Source organism: Sorex fumeus, unplaced genomic scaffold, assembly GCF_029834395.1.
Source record: "Sorex fumeus unplaced genomic scaffold, SorFum_2.1 ptg000024l, whole genome shotgun sequence".
Classification (NCBI taxonomy): Eukaryota; Metazoa; Chordata; class Mammalia; order Eulipotyphla; family Soricidae; genus Sorex; species Sorex fumeus.
Window position 1 is genome coordinate 50,374,090 of NW_026606081.1, and position 27,715 is coordinate 50,401,804.

General features: G+C 61.3%; 1 protein-coding gene across 2 annotated transcripts; it reads left to right on the forward strand.

The window, feature by feature from the left end:
• The first annotated feature begins 1,428 nt into the window (after positions 1–1,428).
• EXTL3 (exostosin like glycosyltransferase 3) lies at positions 1,429–26,357 on the forward strand. Of its 2 annotated transcripts, XM_056113991.1 has the most exons (7): positions 1,429–1,578; positions 13,324–13,374; positions 15,199–17,730; positions 20,581–20,708; positions 22,304–22,448; positions 22,586–22,714; positions 26,061–26,357. In XM_056113991.1, exons 3-7 carry the CDS (start codon positions 15,598–15,600, stop codon positions 26,268–26,270), a joined length of 2,745 nt encoding a protein of 914 aa, XP_055969966.1. In that variant the 5' UTR covers positions 1,429–1,578; positions 13,324–13,374; positions 15,199–15,597; the 3' UTR covers positions 26,271–26,357. The 2 variants fall into 2 exon arrangements, with proteins under 2 accessions (XP_055969966.1, XP_055969967.1); XM_056113992.1 differs by lacking the exon at positions 13,324–13,374 and having other exon boundaries at positions 1,441–1,578.
• Positions 26,358–27,715: the final 1,358 nt, after the last annotated feature.

Sequence of the window (27,715 nt, forward strand, 5' to 3'; positions counted from 1 at the left end):
GTTCCTGGGGTTAGGAAATCCCGGAGTACAAGCCCAGTCCCTTGGGTCTTTAAAGTGTTTAAGTCAAGATGCAGAAGTGCTTTTGATTGCAGATTTATGCTGCAGTTACAGATTGTAAGGAACAGTTTGAACTCACAACTGAGTTCACTACGCCACGAGCAGGTGCGTCCTTTCTGATTGCTGGAGAGTCTTGCACCGTATTCTGGAAAGTGCGGGCCTGTCCCTCCAGTGTGGTGGGGAAGGCGGGCAGTGTTGCTCTGCTCCCTGCCTCCCTGGTTTTGGCTGATTGCCCCGGTGACTGGATCAGCCTAAAGCCCTGAGATGCCCTTCCCCCTCCCCAACACTGGGCCTTCTCTCTGTTATGTCCTGGGCTATAGACCTGCTGGACCCCGCCATGCAGAGAGGTCTTTTCGGTGATGGTGGCGATGGTGTTGAGGGTGGGATGGGGCGGTTGTCTTGGTAGCAGAGTTTCTCCAGCGAAAGCAGAGGCCCAGGACTGAACTTTTAACTGTTTCTGCTCGTTTTCGGGACTACAACCCTGCCGGCCTCCAGGACGCTCCTTGAGCTGAACCCAGGTTTCCTGCAGTGCTCAGAAGGAGCCAGGGGCTATCTGCACATGTGTCTTGGGAGTGGATGGTTGGAGAGAAGTGAAGGGAGTGAGGCCAAGGCTCAGAAATGGGGTGCGGCGGGGGGGGGGGGGGGGGCAGTCTGTTGGGGGTTTGGGAAGCCCCTTCGCCCAGGGCACCAGGGTGGGGTGTGTGTCCGGAGTGCTCTCCTCCCTAGAGAGCAATTTCTGAAATGGTGAAGGGCACTAGGCTGGGGGTCGCACATTGAGGCTCAGGGGAGGACACACAGTGGGCATCGATAGGCTAGAAACACAGCACGGAGGGGCATGCGGGGGGGGGGGGGTTGGCACTGAGTACATTACACACAAAGGCCACAAGGGACACTAGCGAGGACACAAGGGGCATTGTTGGGGGCCCGAGTATTGCACAGCCCAGGGGGCACTGTTGGGGGCCAGAACATCGCGCAGGGGGGCACTGTTGGGGGCCGTGTATTGCACAGCCCAGGGGGTACTGTTGGGGTCTGGAGCATCACGCAGGGGGCACTGGTAGGACTGGGGTGTTGCATGCAAAGGCCTTGGGGACACTGGGGAGCGCGCAGGGGGCTTTGGAAGCCCCCAAGAGCCCTGCGCGCTCCCAGCTCCCAGCAGCTTGCTCTCTCCCCGTTCCCTCCCGCGCCCCCCTCCTGCGCTCCCGCCCTTCCGCCCTTCCCCACCCCATCCTGCCCCTGCTCGCCCCAGCGCGCCCCCACTCCTGTCCCTGCGCCCCCGCGCGCTGCAGCCTGCCCACAATGCCCCGCGCGGGGCGGAGGCGCGCGGCGCTCGGGAGCTGCCCAGCCACCGCCGGAAAGACCCGAAGCGGCCGCGTCCCCGAGCGCCTCGCTCGGGCGTTTCCGGGCGTTTCCGGCCGGGCTCTTCGGCAGGTTCCGCGGAGGCCGGGACATGGCTGCCGGCCGGCAGGGGGAGCGGAGCATCCGGCGCGGCCTGGCGGGCGCCGCGGCCTGAGCTGGGAGCCGGTAGGACGCGGGCCGGGGCGGGCGGGGAGCGGGGCCGGGGGCCGGGGGCTGCGGGGCCGGGGGCGGCAGCATCCCCGGCGGGCGGACGGACTGAGGGACGCGCGGACGCGCGGACGCATGGACGCGCCTGCACCGCCCGGCTGCGCTCGCGCCCGTGCCCGGCTCCGGGGCCCCCAGGAAGGGCGGGCAGGTGGGCGGGCAGTGCCTCCACCTGCGCCCCGAGGGTCCTTCCCGCGGTGGGGGGCTCGGCAGGTTCTGGGGCTCCTGGGGGCAGGAGGAGAAGGAGCAGTAGCAGCAGCAGCAGCAGCAGCAGGAGCACAGGTCACCTCCCCTATGGGATGGACCTGGACCCCAGCCTCGTCCCGGCTGCCCATCAGTGTATGTTAGGGGGCTTCGCCTTTCGGGGCCGCCCCAACCCCCGTTTTTATTTTCTTTCTTGCTTCGTAGATGGTGTTTGTGGGTGGGCAGCCCCGGGTGGTCTGCAGGGTGCACCTCTCGCCGCTGCTCCTGGGCCCGCTGGACCCCGGCCTTGGCCAGCACCCCTGTCCGGCAGCAGAGCCTTCTCCGGAGCTGGGATTAGGCGGGGAAAACGCCCCAGGAGTCTCGAGTGCTCCCAAGTGTGAGAGAACCGGGCTCTGATTCTGTGGGATGCAGCCCCCCTCCCGGGTGTCCCTTGGGCTGTGCCGGCTATTTGGACTGGACACTGGACATCGGTCTGGGCCCCCTATCTACCTGCCCTGGTACACATGCTGGGCAACCCTGGCCTTTCTGGGAGACTAGAGCGTCAGGCGGGTGCCTTGAATGTTGGGCCGTGGTTCCTGTTTGCCCCGACCTGTGGTGCTCAGGGCCACCCCTTCCCCTCGCCTGGGGTCTGAACCGGCCACCCTGGGGTATGCTGGGGAGTCTGGACCTGCTGGATACAGGGCTTGTCCTACCCCTGGGGAACCCAGTGCTGTGGCTGGAGGCTGGGCGCCCCGCTGGAGTGGGTGGTTGGAGAGAAGTGAGGGGGCGAGGCCAAGGCTCAGAAATGGGGTGGGGCAGGGGGGCCAGGCTGTTGGGGACTTGGGAAGCCCCTTCGCCCAGGGCACCAGGCAGGGTGGGGTGTGTGTGAAGGGTGCTGTGTGTGAGCGCACGGGGGATGCATGTGAGTGTATGAGTGCACGTGTAGGAGGTATGAGGGTGTGTCATTGTGTGTGTGTGTGAGCATAAATAAGTGTGTGGGGTGTGCGTGCCCCAGTTAGTGTGGCTCTGCGGAGAGGCCCCCAGACCTGACTGGACAGGGTGTCCAGCCCCTTCTGTGGAGCCCCGAGCCATGCTCCCTCCTGCCCAGGGACACTTGGCTCAGAGAACTTCCCTTTTCGCTTCATTTTTGTTTCTTTCCAGTTCTGCTCGGTCCCTGTTTCCATTGCAGCCACAGTGACAGGCTGATGGGGGGGGGGGGGGGGGAGGTCTGCTCCTGTCTGGGTCCCGTGAAGTGTCAGGGGATGGGGGTCCCGGTCGGTCGCCCTTGCCCTGGTCTCTGGGCGGACACGAAGGAGGGCTTAGAACTTGACAGTCGGAGGGACCATAGGCTCTACCCGGCTGGTCGGTGGGGGGATCTTCTGTGGGTCGCCCTGGGCTCCCCGCGGCCCAGCTCTGTCCTGGTCCACTGTTCTGGGTTCTGTGGCTCTGGGGGGGCTGTGGGGGACTTTGGTACTCTGTGCCAAGGCCGTATGTGCTCGAATGGTGGCAGCTTGTGTGCTGTGGAGCTGCTCTAGGTGACAGCCCTGGGTTGGAGTGGAGAGCGTGGGGGTGGGGGTCAGTGGGGGGTCACAGGCAGATGATGGGGCCCTTCCTGGACAACATTGCTTGTGCAGCCTCAAGGCCACGGGACTCTACTGCCAGAGCTGACTGCTGGGCAGTCCACGGCCCAGAAACTGGGGTGCTTTCCAGCACCTGACCCGTGGGGGCTAGCAGACTCCCAGGCTCGGGCTGGCTCTCTGAGGTCTCGGGGACCACCCTTCTGTTCCTGAGTACAGAGGCAACGAGGGTCCGGGAAGCACGGGGGCCCCTTGGGTTCAGGATGGGACCAGTGAGGGCCAGTGGCTGCGTCGGGGTCACGTGGATCCCCAGGCAGGTTGTGGCCGGCTGCCGAGTCACGAGGCGGCTCTGGGCCCTGCTGGCCGGGCCAGCTCTCCCTCCAGTCTCCCCTGGGCAGGAGCGCTGACAGCTGCAGCTTCCGGAGACGTGCGCTCACCCGTCCGGTGGGCCGTTCTGGACGGCTTGGCCGGGCCTGGGGTATCCGTGTGGAGCTGATCCTTGCTGAGAGCCATGGGGATTCTGCAGGACCTGACTGGGTGTCACCGGGGCTGGACTTTGGTCACCAATGGCTGTTGGAGAGGGTCTGCCCTGTAGGCACAGCTGGGGGAGGGAGTGCCTCTTTCTCTCCCAGGATTCTGGAGGGGGGGGGGGGGCGGGTCCCTGGGGGGGGCGGGTCCCTGGGGGGGCGGGTCCCTGGGGCGGGGAGCAGGCCCCCTTCTGGGCCATCCCACTCAGTCTGACAGAAAAGAGCAGAGTGTTGGCCGGCCCCTGGCCCCCGACAGCCCCATTTTACAGTTCTGTGGCCAATAGCTGGACACGGCCAGCAAGCTTGCTTTTTAAGCGGGCCTTTGAGGGGGCCGGAGAGATGGGACAGCAGGGAGGGCGCTTGTCTTGCATGTGGCTGACCCAGGTTTCATACCCGGCATCCCCTAGGGTTCCCTGAGCCCGCCAGGAGTGATTCCTGAGTGCAGAGCCAGGAGGAAGCGGGGTGTGGGCCCCAATAAAGAAGCAACAACAAAATAAACGGCCTTTGTGACTGTCGGGAGGAAGCATTTCAGAGGCCCGCCCTGTGTTCTGTGTCATGACCTGCAGCTGAAGCGTCCTTGTCTTCCGTCCTTGTTCTTGTTCTCCAATGCAGCCCAGCTCTGTAGCCCGGGGTGGGTGCTGCCCTTCCCTGGAGGGGTCAGGAGTGATTCCAGAACTCCACCCCCTCCTAGATCCTGGACCTGGGAGACAGTGCCTGTGTCTCATGCTTTGCACTTGGGAGCCCCTGGGGCGGACCCCCCTGCCCCCCTGCGCCACCTGGTTCCCCGATACTACTGGGCGCACCCCCAGCCCCTGTCCCCCACACATGCTGCCAGTGTGGCTCCAAAGGACAGAGAAGCGGGTCCTTGCCTTCGGTAGTGACTGGCCGCAGAAGGTGCGAGGTCTCACGGCCGCAGTCCTGCTGCTTGTTGCGGCCGGGAAGCAAATCGATCCGTCTTTGCAGCAAGCGGCCGCTGCTCGCCCAGGCAGGCCGCCCTGTGTCAGGGGCTGCCTCTTTTGCAAGCGCGAGCGGTACTTTGCCCCTGGGCAGGCGGGCGGGCTTCCGGGATGGAAGCTGTGTACGGGCCCCAGGGCTGTGACGATGGTGGCCGCTCCCTTCCCTGCCCACCAGGGTGGCCGCCAGCCCCTGGACCGCTGCCCCTGCGCAGGCCTCTCTTTCTCTGTTCTTGGCTTTGCAGGGCTGGAGAGGTGGTACAAAGGGCACCTGCAGCCCCCTGTGGGCCCCCAGACACAAAGCCTGGAGGAACCAGGTGTGGCCCAAGCTCACAAGGAAACGCAGGAATGAGTTGATGGGCTGTAGGTGTTGTCAGCCTGGGAAATCCAGAGTGGCCAGGGCGGCCCCAGGGGACTGAGCCAAGTGGAAGGTTTGATTTTGCTGTCTGGGGAGGGACTGAAACGGGGTGGGGGAGAGATCGGACGTGGCATGGTTTGCAGGGTTTGGGGGCTTCCCCCAGAGGCTGGGGGCTGAGACTTAGGGTTCAGGGTTCCCGCTGACCGCGCTCGTGAGGGAGGGCTGTTTATATCTGCGAGTGACAGTGTGGCCCCTGTCTGTGCCTTGAGCCCTGCTCCTGGCCAGACCGTGCGTTCGGCCACTGTGCTCTGCTCCTGGCGTGGCGGTCATCCGGACTGGTGCCAGTTTTGTGCTCCGGCCTTGGTCCTTCCCAGCTCTCTTGTTTCCCTCCAGCATGGTCTCGCGGCAGGTGGCCTGCAGTGGTGTCTGTGTGTGTTGCGGAGAGCACCGGGCCTTGGCCTCCCGTGGCCTTCGAAGCGCCCATGTGCAGTTCTCTCTCGACCTGCGGCCAGTGTCCCTGGAGAATAGCAGCCGACACCAGGGCAGCTGGAAATCCTTGCCGTGTGTGCTTGGGGAACCCGGCTCATGTTCTCTTCACGCCCTGCTCCTGGGCTCTGGCGCCACCTGGCCGTGTCTGCTCTCAAGCTTGGGAGGGATCAGGAGTGGACACTGCTGAGTTGCATTGAAGCCCGCCTCGCCCTCCGGACCCCGCTGCGGTACTTCTGTGTGTGGAGCCTCGTCTCCCAGCCTATGGAGAGGCCGCGAGCCACGTGCAGCTGGCTCGGGGGCCCTGTGTGGGGGACCCTGCAGGTGGGCCAGGGAGAGAGGAGGTGGCGTCAGCTGGGCCTCGCACAGTCAGCGTTGAGAGCAAGGACTAGAGACAACCGGAAAGGCAGGTCCCCAGAAGGGTCATTTGAGGACAGGGAACGGAACGGGAGGGGAGGGAAGGCAGGAAGCTCCCAGCTGATGGGAGGGTCCCCTAAGTATTCCCCAGAGAAGGCAGAAACCGCCTTCCTCTTAAAGCTGCCCTTGGGCTTAAGAGATGGGCGGGATGCAGATGATCCTTTGCGCTTTGTGGGTTACCAGGCTCAGCAGTGCCCCGTGGGCCGACACAAGTCCACAGCTAAGGTGTATTGGTTTTGTTTTTGAGGAGGGTTGTGGTCGGATCACATCTGTTAGTGCTCGGCAGCTGCTCCTGGCTCAGTGCTCCGGCAGGGGTCTGAATGTGGTGCAGGGGGTCAGACCAAGGCCTGCGCTCTGTTGCCGTTTGCTTGTCTTGCTCGGCAGAAACACGGAGTCTGTGGCTGCCCTGCCGTCCGTGACAGGGCTGTGGGGTGCTGGGTCCCTGGAGCTCCAGGATCACACGGGTGACCGTGGGCGGTGCTGGGGGCCACGCTCGCCAGGGCTCACCCGCGAAGCAGGCGCTTCTGCTCCGGATCCGCCAGGGAAGCAGCTTGAATGTGAGCGTCCCCTTGGCTTCCCGTCCTCAGTGGTAACCTGTGTAACTCTGAGCCTGGTGACTCTTACAAGCAGGGATGGGGGGTGGGGTGGCGGGCGCAGGACACCAGGCTGGACCCCGAGCACCTCCGGGGCTGGCTCCGAATGAGGAGTCCAAGTGAGTTCTGCTTCTTTCCGAGGCCCGTTTGCCTGCCTGCACCACGGGAACCAGGCTGGAGTGAGGACAGGAGAAGGGAAGTCAGCACATGGGGCAGAGTTGGCCCCAGAGCTCAGCATGGGGGGCCGAGCAGGGACGGGAGATAGGGGCATGAGGGGCAGAGACAGTGCCCAGGAGAGAGCTGGGTTCTCTGGGGAGCGGAATGACCCCTGCAGCCTCACCGATATGATTCCACAGCGGCTTCTCCCAGACTCTCCACCCGGATCTCTGTCACCTGGATCTTGGGGGCAACTAGGATTCCTAGTCCGTTTCATATTCTTACTGTCGTTAGACCCTCCTGAAGCTTCTTTAGGGAGGCCAGAGGCCATCCATCCCCTCTGGCTGGTGAGTCCTTTTCGCCCTCTCCCGAAGACCTCAGTGTTTGCATGACTGAGTGGGAACTCTTGTTCCTTCTGACTGGTGACACCCCCTCCCGCCCATAGATCTGCCAGTCGCTGTGGCCTGCCCCTACGTTCAGAGAGACCCGGTCACAGGTCACCTCTCAACTTCCTGGCGGCTGCTCCAGGCAGTGTTTGATCAGGAGAGCTAATTGAAGCTAATTTTCAGGTCTGAAGTGAAGACAAGGAAGAAGAGGGCAGATGATAGCCCCTCATCCCCCACTAATGAGGGAGGGGAGGGGACGGGGACAGACCCGCCGGGGAAGCCAGGAAAGTGAAGACTTTGTTTTTTAAACAAAGTGAAATCCAGTTGAAGTTAACCTGATACAGGAGAATGACAACAGGCTTTGCAAGGAGGAATACAAAGGTGTGGATAATTGGGGAGGATTTTTTTCACCCTTTGGGCTAAGAAGTGTCGGGTAGAACACTTCCCCTTTTAAATGCAAACTAATTCAATTCTTGGAGGAAACTAATTTAATTCTTGGAGGTTCCTGGCTGCACTGTTTCCTTAGGTATCTTTGTTCGCCTTTGTTCCCGAGAGAGTTGGCTAATTTCCTCTGCCTGGGGCCGCTAGGGCCGGCTTGGTGAAGGAGCTGGAGCCTTCTCCCCTCCGGTGAGAGTGGCTGTGTGTGATGGAGCTGGGGGTCAAACCCGGGGCTTTTGCCTGCAAAGCCTGTCAGAGCCCTTCCCTTCCCCCCCCCGCCCCCCCCCGCCCAGGATGGCTATTCCTCCAATGTTCCCGACCCGGAATGAGAAGCTTCCAGGGCCATGGAGGTTCTCTTTGGTCTCCACTTCCCGAAGCCGACTTTTTCACGGCGAAAGGAAGCCTCAGTTTCCACTTGGGTGAGTTGAAGAAGTCCCCATGCACCCAGAGGTGTCAGATCTGCAGACATTTTCCCTCAGCTGATTGCTGCCGCCCCCCTGCAGGGCTGAGCCGGTCTAAACTGCAGCCTGCCATATGTCTGTCTCCTTCTACCCCTCTCTTTGGCCCCTGTTTCATTCATTTCGTTCTCTTGCTTCTTGTATTCTTTCTTTTCTCTCCTGTTTCTCAGCTCTTGAAGCAGGACGTTCCTCCTCCTGCATTCCCCACTGCGTCCCCGTCAGCCCGAGGTCCGCAGGGTTTCAGCCCGACTTGGAGAAATGATGGTTCCTCAGCCCTGGGAGCTGAGTTCGGTCGCGGTGAGACCGCCCAGTCCCCCGTGTGCCTCGAGGAGGTGCCTTTATCTTGGGGATTCCTGTCCCAGCGACTAAAGGTCTCCATGTTCAAACCTGGCTGGGGATGAAGATGTAGTCCAGGACTTTGAGCTCATGCCTGAGTGTTTCCGGGGCGCCGTGATGAGGTTCTCCCGGGCCACGGGGGATGGGGTTGCAAACTGGGTGGGAAAATCGTTCCGTGAGAAGTTTTCATGAAGCTGCAGAGAAATTATTCAGCGCAGGAGCACTTGGCTCAGATCTGAGCCCTGGGCTGTGCTGAGTACTGTGCGGTCGAGGGTGGAGCAAGCCTAGGGGAGTGGAGCTGAGGGGTGCAGGTGAGGAGGGAGGGAGCGTGGCACTACCTATGCTGGAGGTGCTGGCGGGTTCCTGCCACCATCTAGGCGGCAGGCAGGGCAAACTTGGGTTAACAAGAATCTGGAAACTGGCTGGAAAGTGCCATGAGCAAGGGGCTTTTTTTTTTTTAAAAGACAGTTTTTAAAACAGAAAAATTGAGGGACTGGAGAGCCAGTAGCACTGTGGGTTGGGTGTTTGCCTTGTACGCAGCTGACCCAGATTCTATCCGCTGCAGCCCCTGTGGTTCCTTGAGCAACCGCCAGGGGTAATTCCTGAGTTGCAGGGCCAGGAGGAACCCCTGAGCACCCCTGGGTGTGGCCCAGAAATAAAACAAAGGGAAAAAAAGTTGGCAAAACAAGTTACCTGGTGACAGCCATGCAAGAGAGACATTCCAGGAACAAAAGCTCTTCTTAGGGCTGGCATGCGTGCTTGCCCGTGGGCGAGGTGCCCTCTTAGCACCCCTCTTAGCACCCCTCGGCCCAAGCCTTCCTGCTGCTTCTGTCCCCACCCCCTTCAGTTTGGAGATGCTTAGATCACACCCAGAAGTGCTGACAGCTCCCAGGCAAGCCCCCCCCCCCCCCCCCCCCCGTGTGTGTGTGTGTGTGTGTGTGTGTGTGTGTGTACGCGCGCCAGCCCCTGGAGTCGGAGTTGCTTATTTCTTACCCTGTTGTCTTGTTTCCTTTCATCTTCCCAGGCAGGGCTGGGGCTGGGGGTGGGAGTTGGGGGGGGGGGGGGTCGGGCAGCTGGACCTATTCTCCTCTGCCTTGTACCGAAAGGACACCTTCATGTTGGAGGGCCTGAAGGCAGAGCAGGGCGACGCGGAGCCAGTGGGTGGGGGCGGTGTGGCCTGGGGCCCCGGGTAGGTGGGGGTTCCTGGTATTGCTGAGGATGGCAGAGAGAGGATCGGCTCTCCAGTGGGCAGCCCCTATGGTGGGTACCAGGCTCAATTCCCTGAACCACATGTCCTTGCACCTCCAGGAATGATCCTGAAGAGAGACAGGAGTAAGCCCTGAACAGAGAGATAGGAGTAAACCCTGAGCACTGAGACAGGAGTAAGTCCCAAGCACTAGGCAGGAGTAAGACCCAAGCAGTAGGCAGGAGTAAGTCCCAAGTACTGAGACAGGAATAAGTAAGCCCTGAGCACTAGACAGGAGTAAGCCCTGGGTACTGAGAGAGGGGAAAGCCCTGAGCACTGAGATAGGAATAAGCCCTGAACACAGAGACAGGAGTAAGCCCTGAGCACTGAGATAGAAGTAAGTGCTGAGCACTAAGTCAGGAGTAAGCTCCGAGCACTAGGCAGGAGTAAGCCCTGAGCAGGGAGATGGGTAAGCTCTGAGCACTGCGGGTGTGGTCCCCTGCACCCCAAAACAACAACCCCAGCCCTGGTGAGACATTCTTGCTCTTACTGGCCTGTCTGTTCCGCGGTTACTAGGAGAGATTGTGCAGGGGAGGAGCGCCCCCTAGGGTTCCCGAGTTGCACCGGGAGTGATGCCAAGCCCGGGACCCCCAGAGGTCTAAGAGACATGATGCAAGGACAGCTGCAGAAAGAAATTGTTGTTTGCTTTGGTGGCCATGGTGAGTCCTGGCGAGCACTGGCATGTCGGAAGGGTGGGAGTGGCCGCGTGTTGACTGGGTTCTCCCTGTCCGCGGGCTCCGCTCAGGGCCAGGACTCCGCAGTGGGGAAGGGAATGAGAGGCAGATGGGTGCGCCTGTGGTGAGGGAACTGTGTGTTCATGGGGGGAAAGGGCCCGGGGCATGGTGGCTGGGAAGGTCAGACCGAGACCCCCACCTGGACCCCACCTGGCCAGCCTTGAGCCCTCGCCCTTTTTTCTTTCTTTTGTTTTTGGGGTCACGCCTGGCAGTGCACAGGGGTTACTCCTGGCTCATGCACTCAGGAATCATTCTTGGCAGTGCTCGGGGGACCATATGGGATGCTGGGAATCGAACCCAGGTCGGCCGCATGTAAGGCAAACACCCTACCCTAGCTGTGCTATTGCTCCAGCCCCTCGCCCTTACCCGTGGGAGCTGGGTGAAACTCCAGTGCTTTCTGCCCTTGTCGGGCGAAGGGTCCCATGCACGATTCTCTGATTCTTTGGGACCAGGGTCGGTGACGTGAGTTTTCCTGGCCTTGGCCCCCATGAGTGTGAGCGTGGAGGCCCTGGACAGGGTCCGGCCGCTGTGGAGAAGAACTCGGTCCCTGGGTCTCTGGTCCTGGGTTTCCCCACAAATCCTGTGGTGGGGGGCGACAGCTGGTATCCGGAGGAGACAAACCCCCGATGGCCGTGTCCTCCCTCGGGACAGCACAGGTTTTCCAGAACTTAAGCAGGAGCAGGATAAGCTGCGGTGACACTGAGGGTCACTTGGGAGCCCTGGGCGGGAGCGGACTACGTGTGTCCTTATCCACGCTGCCCAGTGCGATGTTTTTTACATTCTGAAAACTGAGTGTCAAGGAAGAGGCTAACGGAAGTGTTTGCACGGAGCACGTGTGGCCGCAGAGCTGAGAAATATTTACTCTTTGAATAGTTGATTTTCCTTTTAATTTTTGGGGGGTAGGAGGGTCACACCACACTGGTGCTCAGGGGCCACTCCTGGTGCTTGGCTCAGACATCACTCCCGGCAGGCTCAGGGGATTACAACGGCTGCTGGGGATCGAACCCTGGCCTGCCGCGTGCCAGGCAGTCGCCCTCCTCGCTGTGCTCTCTTGTCGTTCTGGTCCCACCTGGTTCCACCTGGGAATTAGTGGAAACTTCTGAGCTTGGAACTGGAGCGTTCTGAGGGAATGTCTGTGAAGCAGCACAGAGGTCACGTAGAGGTCTGAAGAAATGGAGCGAGCCTGGGCTGAGGAGAGCTGGCCACTGGCCCACGGTCTGGGCAGGCAGGCTAGGCCCTGCCTCCTGATGGTCAGCATCCTGGTCTCAGATGTGATGATGATGATGATGATGGTGATGATTTTGGTTTTGGGGTTAGAGCAAAAACCGGTGCTCAGGGCTCACACCTAGGGGTCACCATGGGATGCCGGGGATGGAACCAGCAGGGCCCGCGGGCCCAGCTGACTGGCGGTAGCTCCAGAACCTGCCCCTGCTGCGGCTCCTGGAAGTGAAGCCAGAGACTCTGTGAGATCCCTTTGTTTGGTTTCTGGAGCGACAGGAAGGCCGGTGCCTGCGCTAGAGTGGACGCTCCGTGGGTGGCTGCCCCAGCCATGCCGGCCACTGGTCTCCTGGAGTTGCAACAACTGGGAGGTAACGGTCTCCCAAGGACTTTTCTTTTTTGGGGGGGGGGGCCACACCCGGTGATGCTCAGGCCTTCCTGACTCTGCAGTCAGGAATCACTCCTGGAGGTGCTGGGGGACCGTATGGGATGCCGGGGATTGAACCCGGGTCTGCCGCATGCAAGGCAGATGCCCTACCCGCTGTGCTATGGCTCTCACCCCTCCCCAGGACTTTGAAGAATGTTTTATTTAGACATTGAGTGGTTTATTTTTTTTGTCTTTAATATGAAAGAATTTGGCCCTAGGAGGCTCACTGAGCAATGTGTCAAGCCTGCCAGAGCCCTCCAGGTCACCCTGGCAATCTTGTCCTGTCCTCGTGTTGCCTCATTCCCTCCCCAGTGTTGTCCTGTGGGAGCTGGGTCAGCAGGCTTGGTTGAGGGGTTCCCTGGGGAGAGCACCTCTAGTCAGGGTGGCCTGAGGTCACACACACACATGCACATACACGTTTGTGGTGTGACTGATCTCTCTCACACATGATCCATGATGTGATGACCCATGTTTGCTCTCTCATTCTCTTACGCTCTCTCGCACATAGTTGTGACAGGAGAGCTCTCTCTCTCTCTCTCTCTCTCTCTCTCTGTCTTTCGCACACACACAAGCACACATGGTGTCGTGGTGACCAGTTTCTACACACACACACACACACACACACACACACACACACACACGGCTGTGTGACTCATACACTTGGTTTTGGTGACTGGAATTTCTCTCTCTGTGTCTCTCCCTGTCTCTGTCTCTTTCCGTCTCACACACACCCGGCTGTGGGGCCCAGGTCGCGTGCATAGTGCCGCTGGACTTGGCCCAGCTCGCGTGTGCATGTTGGAGTTGGAGAGGCTGGCCATGGACCTGCCTCTCAGGGCTTCCTTACCCCCTCCCGCCCCAGCTGCCTACCTGGACCTGTCTGCTCCTTGTTCGAAAGCCAGTTCCACAGCCCTCGCATCCTCTGTCGCTAGGTGAGGGTCCGCACCTCAAAGGGTGTGCCCTGTTTTAGATTTCTGCCTCATTCTCTCTCGGCAGTCATTCCCGAGCCACCCGTGTTGGGTGTCGGGTGGTGTCTCTGAGAGGGCCATGTGGGCTTGGGGGCCGTGTGTGTGTCTGTTCCCACCCCCCTTTTCACAACCACGTGTGTCTCTCTGACCCAGACCCTTTGGCTCCCCAATCCCAGTGGGTGGCCAGGTGGTTCTCTCTCGACCTGTGGCCTGGTTCTAACTGTGCCACTTTTCTGTTCTCCAACCAGAAACTACACACGAAGAGTAACGTTCTGTGCGTCAGGAAGGAGGGAGCCTCGGTAAGGAGGGACTGACCCGCCCGGCTGCCTGTCCCCCCCCGCCCCCCCCCCGCAAACACCCTCCCCCTCACAACCAGCTCTTGCCATTAGGGTGAGACCAAGAGAACTGAATATTCTTTGGAAAATGGGTGGGAGGCGGTGGAAGAGAGAGAGCCTAGCGATGAATGAAGGAAAAATGCTCCCAAACTGTTAAGACCCTTATCCTTTGGGCCCAGCTGCTGCTGGTGTAAATTTAGATCTGCTGCTATAAGCCCATCAGTATTTTTTGACACTTGGCGATCGTCCGTCTGGCACAGCTTTTCCTGACCTTTTTGAACATTGGCATCAACTTTTCACTGGAATCTAATGGGCGGGAAACTGCGGGGACCGTCACTGCCGCCTGTCCCACAGTGCCCAGGAGGACGTAGGACGTCCTGTGTCCGTGAGAAGGAGCCCCAGGTTGTGCCTCGGACCCCCGCTCTTCTGCAAGGGTCTCGGACGGGAAGGCCCATGCATGGCAGCAGAGTGGTCGCTGGCCCTGGAGACTGAAACTTACTCTCCAGCTGGGCTGAGTTTGCAGACAAGGCAGGCGGCGTCTGCCTGGCAAAAGCCGGGAGCCTTCCTTGAAGGTCCGGAGCCCCCAGTTCCTGCTTCCCTGTAGCCCCCACATGGCTCTCCCTGTGGGAGAGTTGGAAGTGTGTCAGGCCTGGTCACATACAGATGCCTGGTGTGGGAAGGCTGCCCCTGTTTCTGGGTCAGTGCCTTTGCTAAAAGGGCAGGCTGCCACTGATACACTCAGAAGCACACCAGGGCCACGAGACCCAGATGGAGGGGAAGCAAATGAGTGTTCATAGGTCCCTGGGTCACCACATCTCTGCTGCGGAGAGACCAGATGCCTCCTCAGCCCTGAACGGAGCGAAACTGGCCGCTCTGGTGCATTTATTTTTTGTTGTTAAGTAATTAAGAAAAGGAGACTTTCGTCTCTGGAGAGGGAGGAGGTTCTCTTTGAAGGTGCTGGGAGAAGGAGCCTCTGTCCTCCAGTGCGTGTGGTGGACCATCATTCATGGGCTCGCATACCTGTGAGTGAGTGTGTGAGCGTGTGTATGGTCTGAGAGTGAATGGGTGTGCTTGTGTATGACTGTGTATCTGCGTGTGAGGATGTGTGTCTTGTGTAAGGCTGTGTATGTGTGAGGGTATGAGTATGCCTAATGTGTGTGTATGTGTGGGTGTATTTGTGACTGTATGTATGTCTGTGTGAAATTGTGAGTGTATGTCTGTGTAAGGGTGTATCTGAGGGTGTGTGTGCTGTGCATGTGTGTGAGAGAGTGTATGCGTGTGAAGGTGTGTCTGTATGTGAGGGTTTGTGTGAATGAGGGTATGTGTATGCCTGTGTGAATGCGTCTGTATGAGTGTGCATCTGCGCCTGTCTAGGTGAGTATGTGTGTGTATGTGTGTCTCTGAGTATGTGTGTCTGAGTGTGAGAATGTATGTGTATGTCTCTGAGGGTGTGTGTGAGTGTGTGTATGCGGATGTATGAGGGGGTGTGTGTGTCTGAGGGTGTGTCTTTGTGTGAGGGCGTGTTTGTGCATATGTCTGTGTGAGGGTGTGAGTGTGTGTCTGAGTGTATGTGTGTGTGTGTGTGTGTGTGTGTGTGTGTCTGCAGACGGACTCACTTTAGCTCTGGGAGACGCCCAAGGGGAGCAGTGCAGTGGGACACCGTGTCTGTGACTGCTTCCCTGCTGCCCCTCCCCCGAGTCCCAGCCAACACTGTCTCCTGGCACTGTGGGCACGAGGGCACGAGCTGTCCCTGCCGGACTGACGGACGCCATCTCTCTTCTCTTGCAGGCTTGAGCGTGGCCCTGGGAGCCCGTGGACGCTTGCCCTTGAACCGCGGAGCGTAACTATGCCGTGTGGCTGGTGGGCCCGGCCCAGGAGTGGGGGCGATGGCTGCTGACGGCGTCGGCCCGGTCACAGGGTCCCCCTCCCGTGTGTCTCTCCACCCGCTGGTCCCCCGTCCCGCCGGCTCACGAGGAAGGACATGAGCTGCGGCTGGCGGCCGGGGCCTCGGCGCTGCAGGGACGGGCTCGGGGACCATGCCCGCGCCGGCCGGGCACCATGACCGCCCCGCCTTGCCCTGTGCCGCGTGCGCGTGAGGAGGAGTGCCTGCCCGGGGTGCCCCGGCACGTGCCGGTGATGGCGGGCGGCCCCACGTGAGCCCGCCGAGGAGCACGCGACGCCCCGACCATGCTGCGGAACGGGGCCGGGGCCGGCGGGGGCCACACGTGGATGCTGTGGTGCTCCACGCGCAGCCGCCTCACGTGGCTGAGCTTCGCGCTCTTCGTGCTGCTGGTGTGCTTCCCACTCATCGCCCACTACTACCTCACCACGCTGGACGAGGCCGACGAGGCGGGCAAGCGCATCTTCGGGCCGCGGGCGGGCGGCGAGCTGTGCGAGGTGAAGCACGTGCTGGACCTGTGCCGCATCCGCGAGTCGGTGAGCGAGGAGCTGCTGCAGCTGGAGGCCAAGCGGCAGGAGCTGAACAGCGAGATCGCCCGGCTCAACCTCAAGATCGAGGCCTGCAAGAAGAGCATCGAGAACGCCAAGCAGGACCTGCTGCAGCTGAAGAACGTCATCAGCCAGACGGAGCACTCCTACAAGGAGCTGATGGCGCAGAACCAGCCCAAGCTCTCGCTGCCCATCCGCCTGCTGCCCGAGCGGGACGACGGGGGCCTGCCGCCGCCCCGGGCCGCCCGCGCCTGCCGGCTGCACAACTGCTTCGACTACGCGCGCTGCCCGCTCACCTCCGGCTTCCCCGTCTACGTCTACGACAGCGACCAGGCCGGCTGGGGCGGTGCCCTGGACCCCTTGGTCAAGCAGGCCTTCCAGGCCGCGGCCCGGGCCAGCGTGTACGTCACGGAGAACGCCGACATCGCCTGCCTCTACGTGGTGCTGGTGGGCGAGCTGCGGGAGCCCCCCGAGCTGCGGCCGGCCCAGCTGGAGCGGCGCCTGCAGGCGCTGCCCCACTGGCGCTCGGACGGCCGCAACCACGTCCTGGTCAGCCTGGCGCGGCGCTCCCACACCCAGAACCTGCTGTACAACGTCAGCACCGGGCGGGCCATGGTGGCCCAGTCCACCTTCTACGCCGCCCAGTTCCGGCCGGGCTTCGACCTGGTGCTCTCGCCGCTGGTGCACGCCATGGCCGAGCCCAACTTCCTGGAGATCCCCCCGCAGGTGCCCGTGAAGCGCAAGTACCTGTTCAGCTTCCAGGGCGAGAAGCTGGAGTCGCTGCGCTCCAGCCTGCAGGAGGCCCGCTCCTTCGAGGAGGAGGTGGAGGGCGGCCCGCCCGCCGACTACGATGACCGCATCATCGCCACGCTCAAGGCCGTGCAGGACAGCCGGCTGGACCCGGTGCTGGTGGAGTTCACCTGCCGGAACCCGCCGCGGCCCAGCCTGCCCACCGAGTGGGCGCTGTGCGGGACGCGCGAGGACCGCCTGGAGCTGCTGCGGCTGTCCACCTTCGCCCTCATCATCGCGCCCGGCGACCCCCGCCTGCTGGTCTCGGCCGGCGGCGCCACGCGTCTCTTTGAGGCGCTGGAGGCGGGCGCCGTGCCCGTGGTGCTGGGCGAGCAGGTGCAGCTGCCCTTCGGGGACGTGCTGCAGTGGCACGAGGCCGCCCTGTTGCTGCCCAAGCCCCGCGTGGCCGAGGTCCACTTCCTGCTGCGCAGCGTCTCGGACGGCGACCTGCTGGCCATGCGGCGGCAGGGCCGCTTCCTCTGGGAGACCTACTTCTCCACGGCGGACAGCCTCTTCGGCACGCTGCTGGCCGCCGTCCGCACCCGCATCCAGATCCCGGCCGCGCCCATTCGCGAGGAGGCGGCCGCCGAGATCCCCCACCGCTCGGGCAAGGCAGCGGGCACGGACCCCAACCTGGCCGACAACGGGGACCTGGACCTGGGGCCCGTGGAGACGGAGCCGCCCTACGCCTCGCCCCGCTACCTGCGCAACTTCACGCTCACCGTCACCGACGTCTACCGCAGCTGGAACGCGGCCCCGGGCCCCTTCCACCTCTTCCCGCACACGCCCTTCGACCCTGTGCTGCCCTCCGAGGCCAAGTTCCTGGGCTCCGGCACCGGCTTCCGGCCCATCGGCGGCGGGGCGGGCGGCTCCGGCAAGGAGTTCCAGGCGGCGCTGGGCGGCAATGTGCCGCGGGAACAGTTCACGGTGGTGATGCTGACGTACGAGCGCGAGGAGGTGCTGATGAACTCGCTCGAGCGCCTCAACGGCCTCCCGTACCTCAACAAGGTCCTGGTGGTCTGGAACTCGCCCAAGCTGCCCTCCGAGGACCTGCTGTGGCCCGACATCGGGGTGCCCATCATGGTAAGGGGCTGCCTCTCGCTCCCGGGGGCTTGGGTGTGGGTGTTGGTGTTGGTCGGGGGCTGGGATGCCACCTCCTGGGCTCTGGGGTGTCCGCCATGGTGACAAGAGGTGCCTGGCGCTGGCCTGGGCATTGCAGTTTCAGTCTGTGACCCCGAGCGCTGAAAGGGAGCACTGAGAGCGGAGACCCGTGTGGTGGGCTGGTCGCCCTCAGGGAGGTCGGCGCTGGGGCCCGGCTCCGTCTGCTCTGTTCGTGCTCAGGCAGATGCTGCTTCTACAGTGAGAGCGTGTGTGCGGGTTGGGGTATTGATTTCTGAGTCTTCCCCAGGGTCACCTCCTGTAGAGACTCGGCGGTCCTCATCGTCTCCCACTTCGCTCACATGCGAGGGCTTTGTGGACCAGGGATGTGGCTCAGTGGTTAGAGCCTGGTGTGATACTCTCTTGGCAGCCCCAGAAGGGAGGAGGCCTTTGAGGAGGCCGTTTCCTTTCCCGGGGGTGATGGCCGAGGAGGAGCAGGTGCCGGGAGTTGGGGCTTCTGAAGGTGAAGCTGCCCTTTGAGGTGTCTCCTGACCCTCAGCAAGCCGCCCAGGACTTGGGCTGGGTCCCGGCTGCCATCTGGAGGTCCTGCCGGCCACAGAAACTTGATGCTGAGGTGAGTGTGGTTTCTAGGAAGGATGTGCAAGGAGGGGGATGTTGGGCTAAAAACATTAATTTCAGGGTGGGGTGGGGGTACCTCAAGGGGTCCCCCAAGCACCACCAGGTATAGCCCCGGCATCCCTGCCGAGTCCAGCAGTGCCGCTCTTCAGGCCCCATGGTCAGGCCCACGGTTGCTGGGAGTGGCCCCCCGACCTCTGAGTATTGCTTGGACAAACCCCTAAATGTCTGTGAGAAACTGATCTCATATGGAGTCCCACCCATGGGTGCTCAGGGGCTATTCCTGGCTCTATGTTCAGGGATCTTGCCTGGTGGTATTGGAGGGACTGTAATGCCTTGGAGTGCATTAAACTGGGGTCATCCTAACGCTATCGCGTCTCTCTGGCACCAAAGTGGAATATTTCAGCGTCAGGACAGTCTTGGATGCCTGCTTTGGAATGACACGGACTTGGGGTTTTGTGGCCCCTTGGTGATCTGTGCTAAATCAATGATCTTCTTTGACTTTGGGATTAAAGGGGATCTCAGGAAGTTAAGTCTGGAATCCAGAAAGGGGCTCAGGAACGATTCCGTTCCCCTGAGCCCGCCTGTCCTGAGGTGGAAGTCATGGGCCGGGCACCTTGGCTCCTGAGAACGTTTGATCTCGAAGCTGCTGAGGAAAAGCATCTGCTGGGAGGCTCCTGTGTGGGCTTTCTGCTGAGTGAACCTCCCTTCCTCGTTCTTCGTGACAACTGGTGGAATGTCACTGTGGTAACAAGCACAGGCATTTGTCCTGAGACAGGCAAATACTGCCCAGATGCACCGAGAGAGAAAGCAGCCTGGCAGCCTGGCCTGCTGCACCCCACCACTCGCTCTTCCCAACTCTGACCTTGGCAGGAACTTGTGTGTGTGTGTTTGTATTTATGCGTGTTTTTGTGTGTGTCTGTAGGACGTGTGTGTGTGTGTCTGGGTGTGTCTGTAGGTATGGTGTGTATGTATGTTGTATGTGTGTGTATATGGTGGACTGTGTGTGGGTTGTGCGTGTGTTGTATGGGTGTGGGTTGTGTCTATACATGTCTGTGTGTGTGTGTGTAGTGGTTGTGTGTGTGCATATGTCTGTGCATGTGTGTGTGGTGGTTGTGTGTCTGTATGTGGTGTGTGGTGGTTGTGTGCATGTCTCTGTGTGTGTGTGTCTGTGTGTAAGTGTGCGCCTCTTTATGTATGTGTGTGCATGTCTCTGTGTGTGTGTGTGTGTGTGTGTGTGTGGTGGTGGTGGTGGGGTTCCCCGGGTCACCGTCTGTGATCTGCCCGAGACCCGCCAGCGCTGCTCCTACCTGTGGCAGCTCAGTGCGGTCCTCCAGCGCCCTCCGGGACTGGCCAGAGAGGCTGCGGCTCCAGGCGCCTGGGCTTTTCCCGCGGTTTTCATCCGGGAGTCTCACTCTGCTTCCCAAGCGGGGGCAGCCCAGGGGGCACTCCTGGCCTTCCTTCCTGCCTTGTGCAGGGCCCCCCGCCTCTCTGGCTCACGGGGGCTTTGTGGGTGCCCCACACTGCCTCTGCCCCAGCCCTCTGGGTGTGAGAATTTGCAGTCAGCCCCAGAGCTGGAACCCTGTGTCCTAGAAAGTGCCGTGGAATTTGTGCCAGATGTGAGGGCTTGGGATTGGTGGGCCCCGAGATCCGTGAGATCCGGCAGAGGAGCACTGTCTGGGGCTGCCCGTTGGCTCCTGCCCTCCCTGGGCACCACACCCGGTGCTCCAGACGAGAGTCTGGTGCAGTGGTGTGGGCCTGGGCACAGAGATGACTGCAGAGGAGGGGGTGGGGTCCCCTTCACTGTCCAGGCACTGAGGTCTCGGTAGTGTCCCTGCACCCTGAGGGGTGGTCCCGGAACTATTCCCGCACCCTAAGGGGTGGTCCCAGAACTGCCCCCGCACCCCGAGGGGTGGTCCTGGAACTGTCCCTGCACCCTGAGGGTGGTCCTGAAACTGTTTTGGAGTCCTCGGGAGTGATCTGGCTGCCATGTTTTGACTCCGCGAGTGTGGTTCTGGACCCCCGGGGTGCTCTGACTGGACTGGCTCACCCCATTGGACTTGCAGCAGTTGGCATAGAATTGGCGGTCGCCCTCACGGTGACAGCCCGCTCTGGCTCACTTTCCAGAGGACACGCGGGGACGCCCTTGACCCAGGGTGGCCGTGCCGCTGACTCCCCCTCCCCTCTCTCCCCCCGCAGGTGGTCCGCACCGAGAAGAACAGCCTGAACAACCGCTTCCTGCCCTGGGCCGAGATCGAAACGGAGGCCGTCCTGTCCATCGACGACGACGCCCACCTTCGTCACGACGAGATCATGTTCGGGTTCCGGTGAGGCGGGTGCCCCTCCTGGGGCCTGGGCATTGCCACCTGGATGTGAACGGATCACGAGGGCTGGGGGAGGAAGGAGGGGAGCAAGCCCAGAATCCTGGGGTCCCTGAAGACGTAGGGGAAGGTGGGGTTGGAAGCCAAAATCCAGGAGGAGAAAAGCTTCGGGTTTCCGGGCTGGGGGGTGGTGGGCGTTAGCCCCGAGCAGGCAGAGCGCTGTGCTGAGGAGGAAGGAAGTTCGGTACCCGGGTGGCAGTGAAAGGCCGACTGGCTCCGGCCCTCGGTATGCTGAGCTCTGTCGTGTGTGTCTCTGCGGCTCTGGGTCCTCCGCATCCACCTGCGGGGCCGACCTGGGTACAGTCTCCGGCACTGCCAGGAGTGACCCCGAGTATCCTGATGTGGCCTGGAAATAGAATCGTATGCTACTTGGGGGGGCCTGGCTCTAGGATAGTGGGTGAGTGAGGCAGCGCGCAGTCCTTGGGGGCCTGGGGCGTGGCCCGAGGGCAGGGCCCGGGATGTGGCAGGCTGGTGCACACACTGGTCCAGAGGTGGGCATGACGCTTGGCGTCTTATGCGGGGCCACGTCTACAGGGATCCGTGGGGGGCCTGGGGAGTGGGCAGGCAGCATGGCTGCTCACCGTGGCAGGCGCGCGTGGGCTTGTGCCTCTGCCAGTTCACCAGCCGCCCTTCGCCATCCCACAGTCCCCTCAGGTGTGGCCTAGAGTCCCGCTGTCCTCCCCACACTCATCTGGGGACCCTCTCGTCACCCCCTGCTCAGGTGAGGGGGCTGCGTGGGGTGCTGCAGGCCGATGGCGGCCCCGCACTCCTGTGGGTGACTGAGCTTGAAGCATTTTTACGCCTTTGATGTTGGGTGGTGCCTGGTCGGGAAGGATGAGGGGAGTAGAACAGGCAGGGGATAGAACGGCTCTGGGCACCCACGTTGGCACCCACGTTCCCATGACTTTCCTGTAGTGCCGGAAGTACTGTTGATCCTAAAAATGCATTTCAAGTTGAATGCTGGTGGTTGCATGGCCTGTTTTGTTGCGGTCACTCATCCAAAAATGATTTTGAGTCGTAGAGACTCACCCAGTGTATGTCCTTAAAGCACTGCACCTAAGACTGTGGCCGCTCTTGTTTGGGGGGGCTCGCTCCTGGCGCTGCTTGGGAGCCCCTGTGCTGGGGGTCTCTCGGGCTCCCTCAGGCGCTCGATGAGTAAGTCAGGGTCTATCCGAGGAGATAAACTGTGTCAGACTCCGCAGGGGACCCCTCAGGAAGCGCAGTCTCAGCGTCTCTCAGAATCAGGTTCTGTGTGGGCACAGGTGGTTTTCTCAGGCCCCTTGCGGTTCTTGGGGCGGGGGGTGATGTGGGTGGAGCTGGGCCTTGGGCCACCTGCCCCGGGGTGTCTGATGCCCGTGGGAGCACGCTGGGTATCCTTCCCAGCCCGCAGCCCTGCCCCGTCTCTGTCTCAGGTGGTCTCTGTGTGTGCCTGCCGGCACCCATTGTCAGTGGCGAGTCTGGGTCCCCCTGAGCACAGGCTGGTCGGGCCCTGCTCTGGCGGGTGGCAACGGCCCCGGTGCTCAGGCTGTGTCTGTCCTCAGGGTGTGGCGAGAGGCGAGGGATCGCATCGTGGGCTTCCCCGGCCGCTACCATGCCTGGGACCTCCCGCACCAGTCCTGGCTCTACAACTCCAACTACTCCTGCGAGCTGTCCATGGTGCTGACCGGGGCCGCCTTCTTCCACAAGGTGCCTGAGAAGCTCCTTCTGGGGGAGCTGGGGGTGGGTCTGGCAGGATGGTCCAGGGCTGCAGTGGGCAGTGGCCACGGCTGGGCACGCCGAGGCCCCCGGGAGCCGCCTGACCGCCATTTCTCCTGTCCCCACAGTATTACGCCTACTTGTATTCGTACGTGATGCCACAGGCCATCCGCGACATGGTGGACGAGTACATCAACTGCGAGGACATCGCCATGAACTTCCTGGTCTCCCACATCACGCGGAAGCCCCCCATCAAGGTGAATGGCCCGCCCAGGCCTCAGGGCTGCCTCGGTCCAGCGGGGGAGGCCCTGGAGGGGGCTGGAGGGTTCCGTGGGCTGCTGATGGCGGGCAGGGGTCAGAGGGCTTAGCCAGGGCCCAGGCACATGCGTCATGCACCAGACGGCTGTGGCACTGGCTGCGTGTGTGGGAACTGATCAGCCCAGAGGGTTTCACCCCTGGAAGTGGCTCTGGGTCCCAGATTCCAGCTGAGCGGCGCCCCCTGGTGGCCTTTCACGTGGAGCTCAGACGCAACGTTGGGGGGGCTGAGGGATAGTTCAGGGGTCAATTTGCACGCGGCTGAGCCAGGTTCTGTGCTGGACACCCCATAGCATCCCTGAGCCCCTGAGCAGGAGTGACTTCTGAGTGAGTGTAGAGCAGGAGTTAGCCCCGAGCACCACCAGGTAGGGCCCCCAAACCAAGCAGAGTGCCGTTTCCCGGGCGTGGAGGGACGCTGAACAGGGAAAACGCTTCTCGGGGAGCCGGGCGGGGCCAGTGCCGCTCTCTACTCATCACATGGCCGTTCTCTCCCGCCGCTGCCGCCACCGGGACTGGGTGGCTGCCAAGACAGACGCTATTTATAGCCCCGCAGACTAGGAGCCCTTATCCATGAAAATTTAAAAGTAGCCGAGTGATTAGGTGCCTAATAATACCCTGGCTCCCCCACGCCCTCCAGACACGGGGCCTTTTCCATCTCCATTACGGTGTGTTTGTCTGGCTGTCATTAGGCCGCTGCTTCATCAGCAGAGCCGACGCTTCCCTCTGGGCTGGCACGGGAAGAGCTGCCCGTGAAGCCTGGGCCCCACCACGTGGTCATGGAGCGCGTGGGCGGGCTCGGGTAAGCGAGAGCGTGGAGGGCAGAGTCGGCCCAGGGACACACTCTGAGCTCTTCTGTGCTCAGGCCACGCCGAGGGCCTTGTGAGTCTCCCACATGCTCATGTCAGGCCCGCGTGCTCTTGTAGGTTCTAGACAAGAGTTTTGTCGTTGCTTTACTTTAAAGACGGCACCTGAGTTGTCCGTGTTACAGCTTGTCTCCTGGGTGGGCACCTGGAGGGTGTGGCTGCTCCCCTCACCCGCTGACCTGCTCCCCTCATGCTGGCGCCCCACCCCCCTCGGAGGAACAGGGGGGTCAGTGCGCCCGCCCTTGCCTTTATGGGGGGGCTCCAGAAACATGTAGGCTCCTTCAGAACGACTTTGAGGGGACGGTGGGACCCCAAGGTGCCCACCTGCGGGGAAGCACAAGGTTCTGCTTCCCAGGAAGGGGACTCAGGGCTGCCTGGACTCTTTTTTTTTTTTTTAATGTAGGAGTACTGCTGTTTATTCAGCCACTGATTAGCTGATTGAAGTGGGCATGAACTCTACCTTACTTTTTTTTTTTCATTTTTTATAATTTTATTTATTGAATCACCGTTAGAGCAGTTACAAAGCTTTTGGGTTTAAGTCTCAGTCATCAATGAAATGCCCGTCCCTTCACCAGTGCCCATTCTCCACTACCAAAAGCCCCAGTATACCCCCATCCCACATCTTCCCCCTAACTATGGGGCAATGATTTCCACATTACTCACTCTCTACTTTGATCACGTTCAATATTTTGACACAAGACCTACCATTATTATTTGGGATTTTACCCCAACACTCAGATCTGCTGAAAAGGCAACAGTAGACAATTTGTTTTCCATTGCTAGTTAAGAATAACATAAGATGTCACATGGCTGCAGTAGTGGCTGCGCAATTTGAAATTCCGAAATTTTAACACTTAAATCTGGAGGGATTTCTGCCAAAACCTGCTGGGTTCCTAGATTTGTTCCTGAGTCTCTGAGATCATGGCCATTAAGCACATTGATCAGGAGCCAGAGAGGCCATTCATGGGTGGTGACTCGCGGTCTCGTTGGGGTGGGGAGGAAAGGGCCGGCTCCACCCCCATTCTGTGAGGCCCCACATGTCTCATCACTGAGTATCCAGTGGTCTCTGGAGGATGGCGGCCACTGAGCTGCCAAGGGGGAGCAGGTGGAGGGATAGCACCCTTTCCCCTCTAGGGTGGCCCAGCGACAGTAACCTACTGCAGGGTCTGGACGCATTTCTGCCAAAAGCCACCGGGTTCCGAGATTTCTTTCTGAGTCTCTGGGATCATGGCGGTTAAGCAGCTTGATCATGAGCCAGAGAGGCCGTTTGTGGGTGGCGACTTGGGGTCTTGTTGGGGTGGGGAGGAAAGGGCCGGCTCTACCCCCATCCCGTGAGGCCCCATGTGTCTTGTCACTGAGGGCCCAAACCTGACTGTCCAATGGGGGCTGCCTGGACTCTTGCCACCACCCCATGAAGCGGAATCACTGCTGCATCCCCTCCGATGCCTGTGCACCCCCTCGCCATGCAGGCCGGCCGCTCACTCGTCTGCCTGGGCACATGGGGCCGGCTCAGGGTCGCTCGTCCTGAGTGATGCCCTGCGCTGGACTCCCCGGTCTGTCTTGGAGTGAGAGCGTGCTGTGGGGGAGGGAGCGGCCACGCAGGGAGTGAGGGTCCCTGATGTGGGCGTCAGCCCTGGAGACCCTGGGGTGGGGGAGACTTGCTGAGGAAGAGGGAGCAAGACAGTTTCAAGGACATGGCAACTTTGTGAAATAAAAATTCCATCCAGAGAAGACTTGCGCACACATGCACCTGCACCCACATGCATACGTGTACCAGCACACGTACACGCATGCACACACATGTACACACATGCACCCACATGCATGTACACATGTACCAGTGCACACATGCACACATGAACACATTCATATGCACACACATGCACCCACTACACATGCATACATGTACCAGCACATGCACACTCATACACATGCACAGGCATACACACGCACACACATGCACCCACTACACATGCATACATGTACCAGCACATGCACACTCATACACATGCACAGGCATACACACGCACACACATGTACCAGCCTATGTACCAGTGCAGCACACACGCACCCAGCACACGTCCATCATCATGTGTGCACACCAGTTCATCCACACACGTGGCACGCAGATATACATGCATGCAGTTATATATGCACATATATACACACACACCACGCAGTGTGCTGCACACGCACAGTCATGAACACACCAGTGCACATACACACACATGCAAACACGCATGCGTACCAGCACACGCTCACGCGCACTGCTTCCAGAACACGCAGGTTCCCGAGTGTCTCCACCCTCTCCTGCCTCCTCGCATCTGTGTCTCACCTTCTCAGAAGCTCTTCTCGCCCATCGTGGGTCGTTGTTCCCTTCCAGGCCGTCTCAGGTTCATCACCGCCCGCTCTCTCCCGTCTCCAGGTGACGTCTCGCTGGACCTTCCGCTGCCCGGGCTGCCCGCAGGCGCTGTCCCACGACGACTCGCACTTCCACGAGCGCCACAAGTGCATCAACTTCTTCGTCAAGGTGTATGGCTACATGCCGCTGCTCTACACGCAGTTCCGCGTGGACTCGGTGCTCTTCAAGACCCGCCTGCCCCACGACAAGACCAAGTGCTTCAAGTTCATCTAGCGGCACGACAGGTGGGGACGTGGCCGTGCGAGGGGGCGAGGCTCCCAGGCTCAGAGCGGGAAGAGCAGGAGGCAGTGCGGCCCCTGGCGGCCTCTGGGCTGACCCCTGGGCCCCCCGCTTACCCGAGTCACGTACCCACCGCGGCGGGTCGTGGTCCCTAAACTCGGTGACAGCTGCGATGGCGGCCTGAAGGAGGCGTCACACCTGGGCCGTTCGAGGCTTATTTATACCCGTGTGCTTGCACACGGCCTATGGACGTATGTGTACACGCACGCACACACACACTCACATGCAGAGGCAGGGCAGGAGGTAGAGGTGCCACGGACGCTGCTCTGAAGAGCCTGGCCGGTCTTCAGACGAGAAACACAGGCAGCCCCCGAGCCCGGGGGCCGGGCCAGGCTATGGCCAGCACTACTCATCCCACCATCCTCCTCTCCTGGCCCCTGGACGAGCTGGTTCTGGAGAGTTTCGTCAGACCGTGCTCTGCCCCCCTCCTGGGGTTTCGTGTCCTTTTCCAGACAGGCCTTGTGGGCCCTAGGCTGCCCTGAGGCTGTGGGGACGCCCCGCTGGCCGGGGTCACAGCAGGCCCAGCCCATGTCCCTGTGTGCTGGAAGTGACCACTGGGCCCCTGGGTGGGCCTCAGTGTGGGGGCGGGGCTACCTCTCGGCAGGGACTGGCCTGTGTCCTCTTGTTCCGGACCCCACTTTCTTGAAATGGAGTTGTCGGGGTGGGGGTCCCCAGTTGTGAGCAGAGCTCGGGCCTGACCTGGCCAAGCACATGCCTTAAACCGGTCCCATACGCCCCAGACCGGCCTCCCGGGCTTCTGTATCTCAGGGGGCGCATTTCCCGCTGGTACCAAACGGTCCTCAAGTGTCTCTGGGACACAGGCCGTTTGCTGACCCCTGTGTGTCCGTGGGACCCCACGGTGTCTTGGTGGAGCTTTGATAACTGGCCGAGGGGTCCGGACCCCCCACTCCCCTTCCCGACCCCAGATTCTTTTTCAGCTGTAGCCTTCTCCTGGGGGCCCAGGAGTGAGGTGTCCGCGCTCTCTGTGGCTGCTACTTGCGTCTGTCACTGTGTCCTGGAGCTCCCAGATGGCCTTTTGGGGGGCCTGGGCGGGACCTAAGGTCAGGGGTCACGTCTCCCGCGCTGAGCTTGGCGCTGCCCGTGCCAGTCTGGGGCCTGGCCTGGGGGCCTCCGCCCAAGCAGTGCCTGCTTGGTGTCCTTGAGGGGCAGGGAGGGAGAGGCCGGGACCCCTTTGCTGCTGACCATGAGCGGGGGCTCCCCGTGCTGGCCGCACCACCGCAGCCCCTGCAGACCCCGCGCTTGCTGGCTGCACGCAGGTGTCACGGGCTGTTGCCTGCCGCCCGCCCGCCCGCTCCTGGGCTGGTGGCCTTTGGCGCCGAACTCTGCCGCTGCTTGGCGCTGGCCAGGCAGCCCTGCCC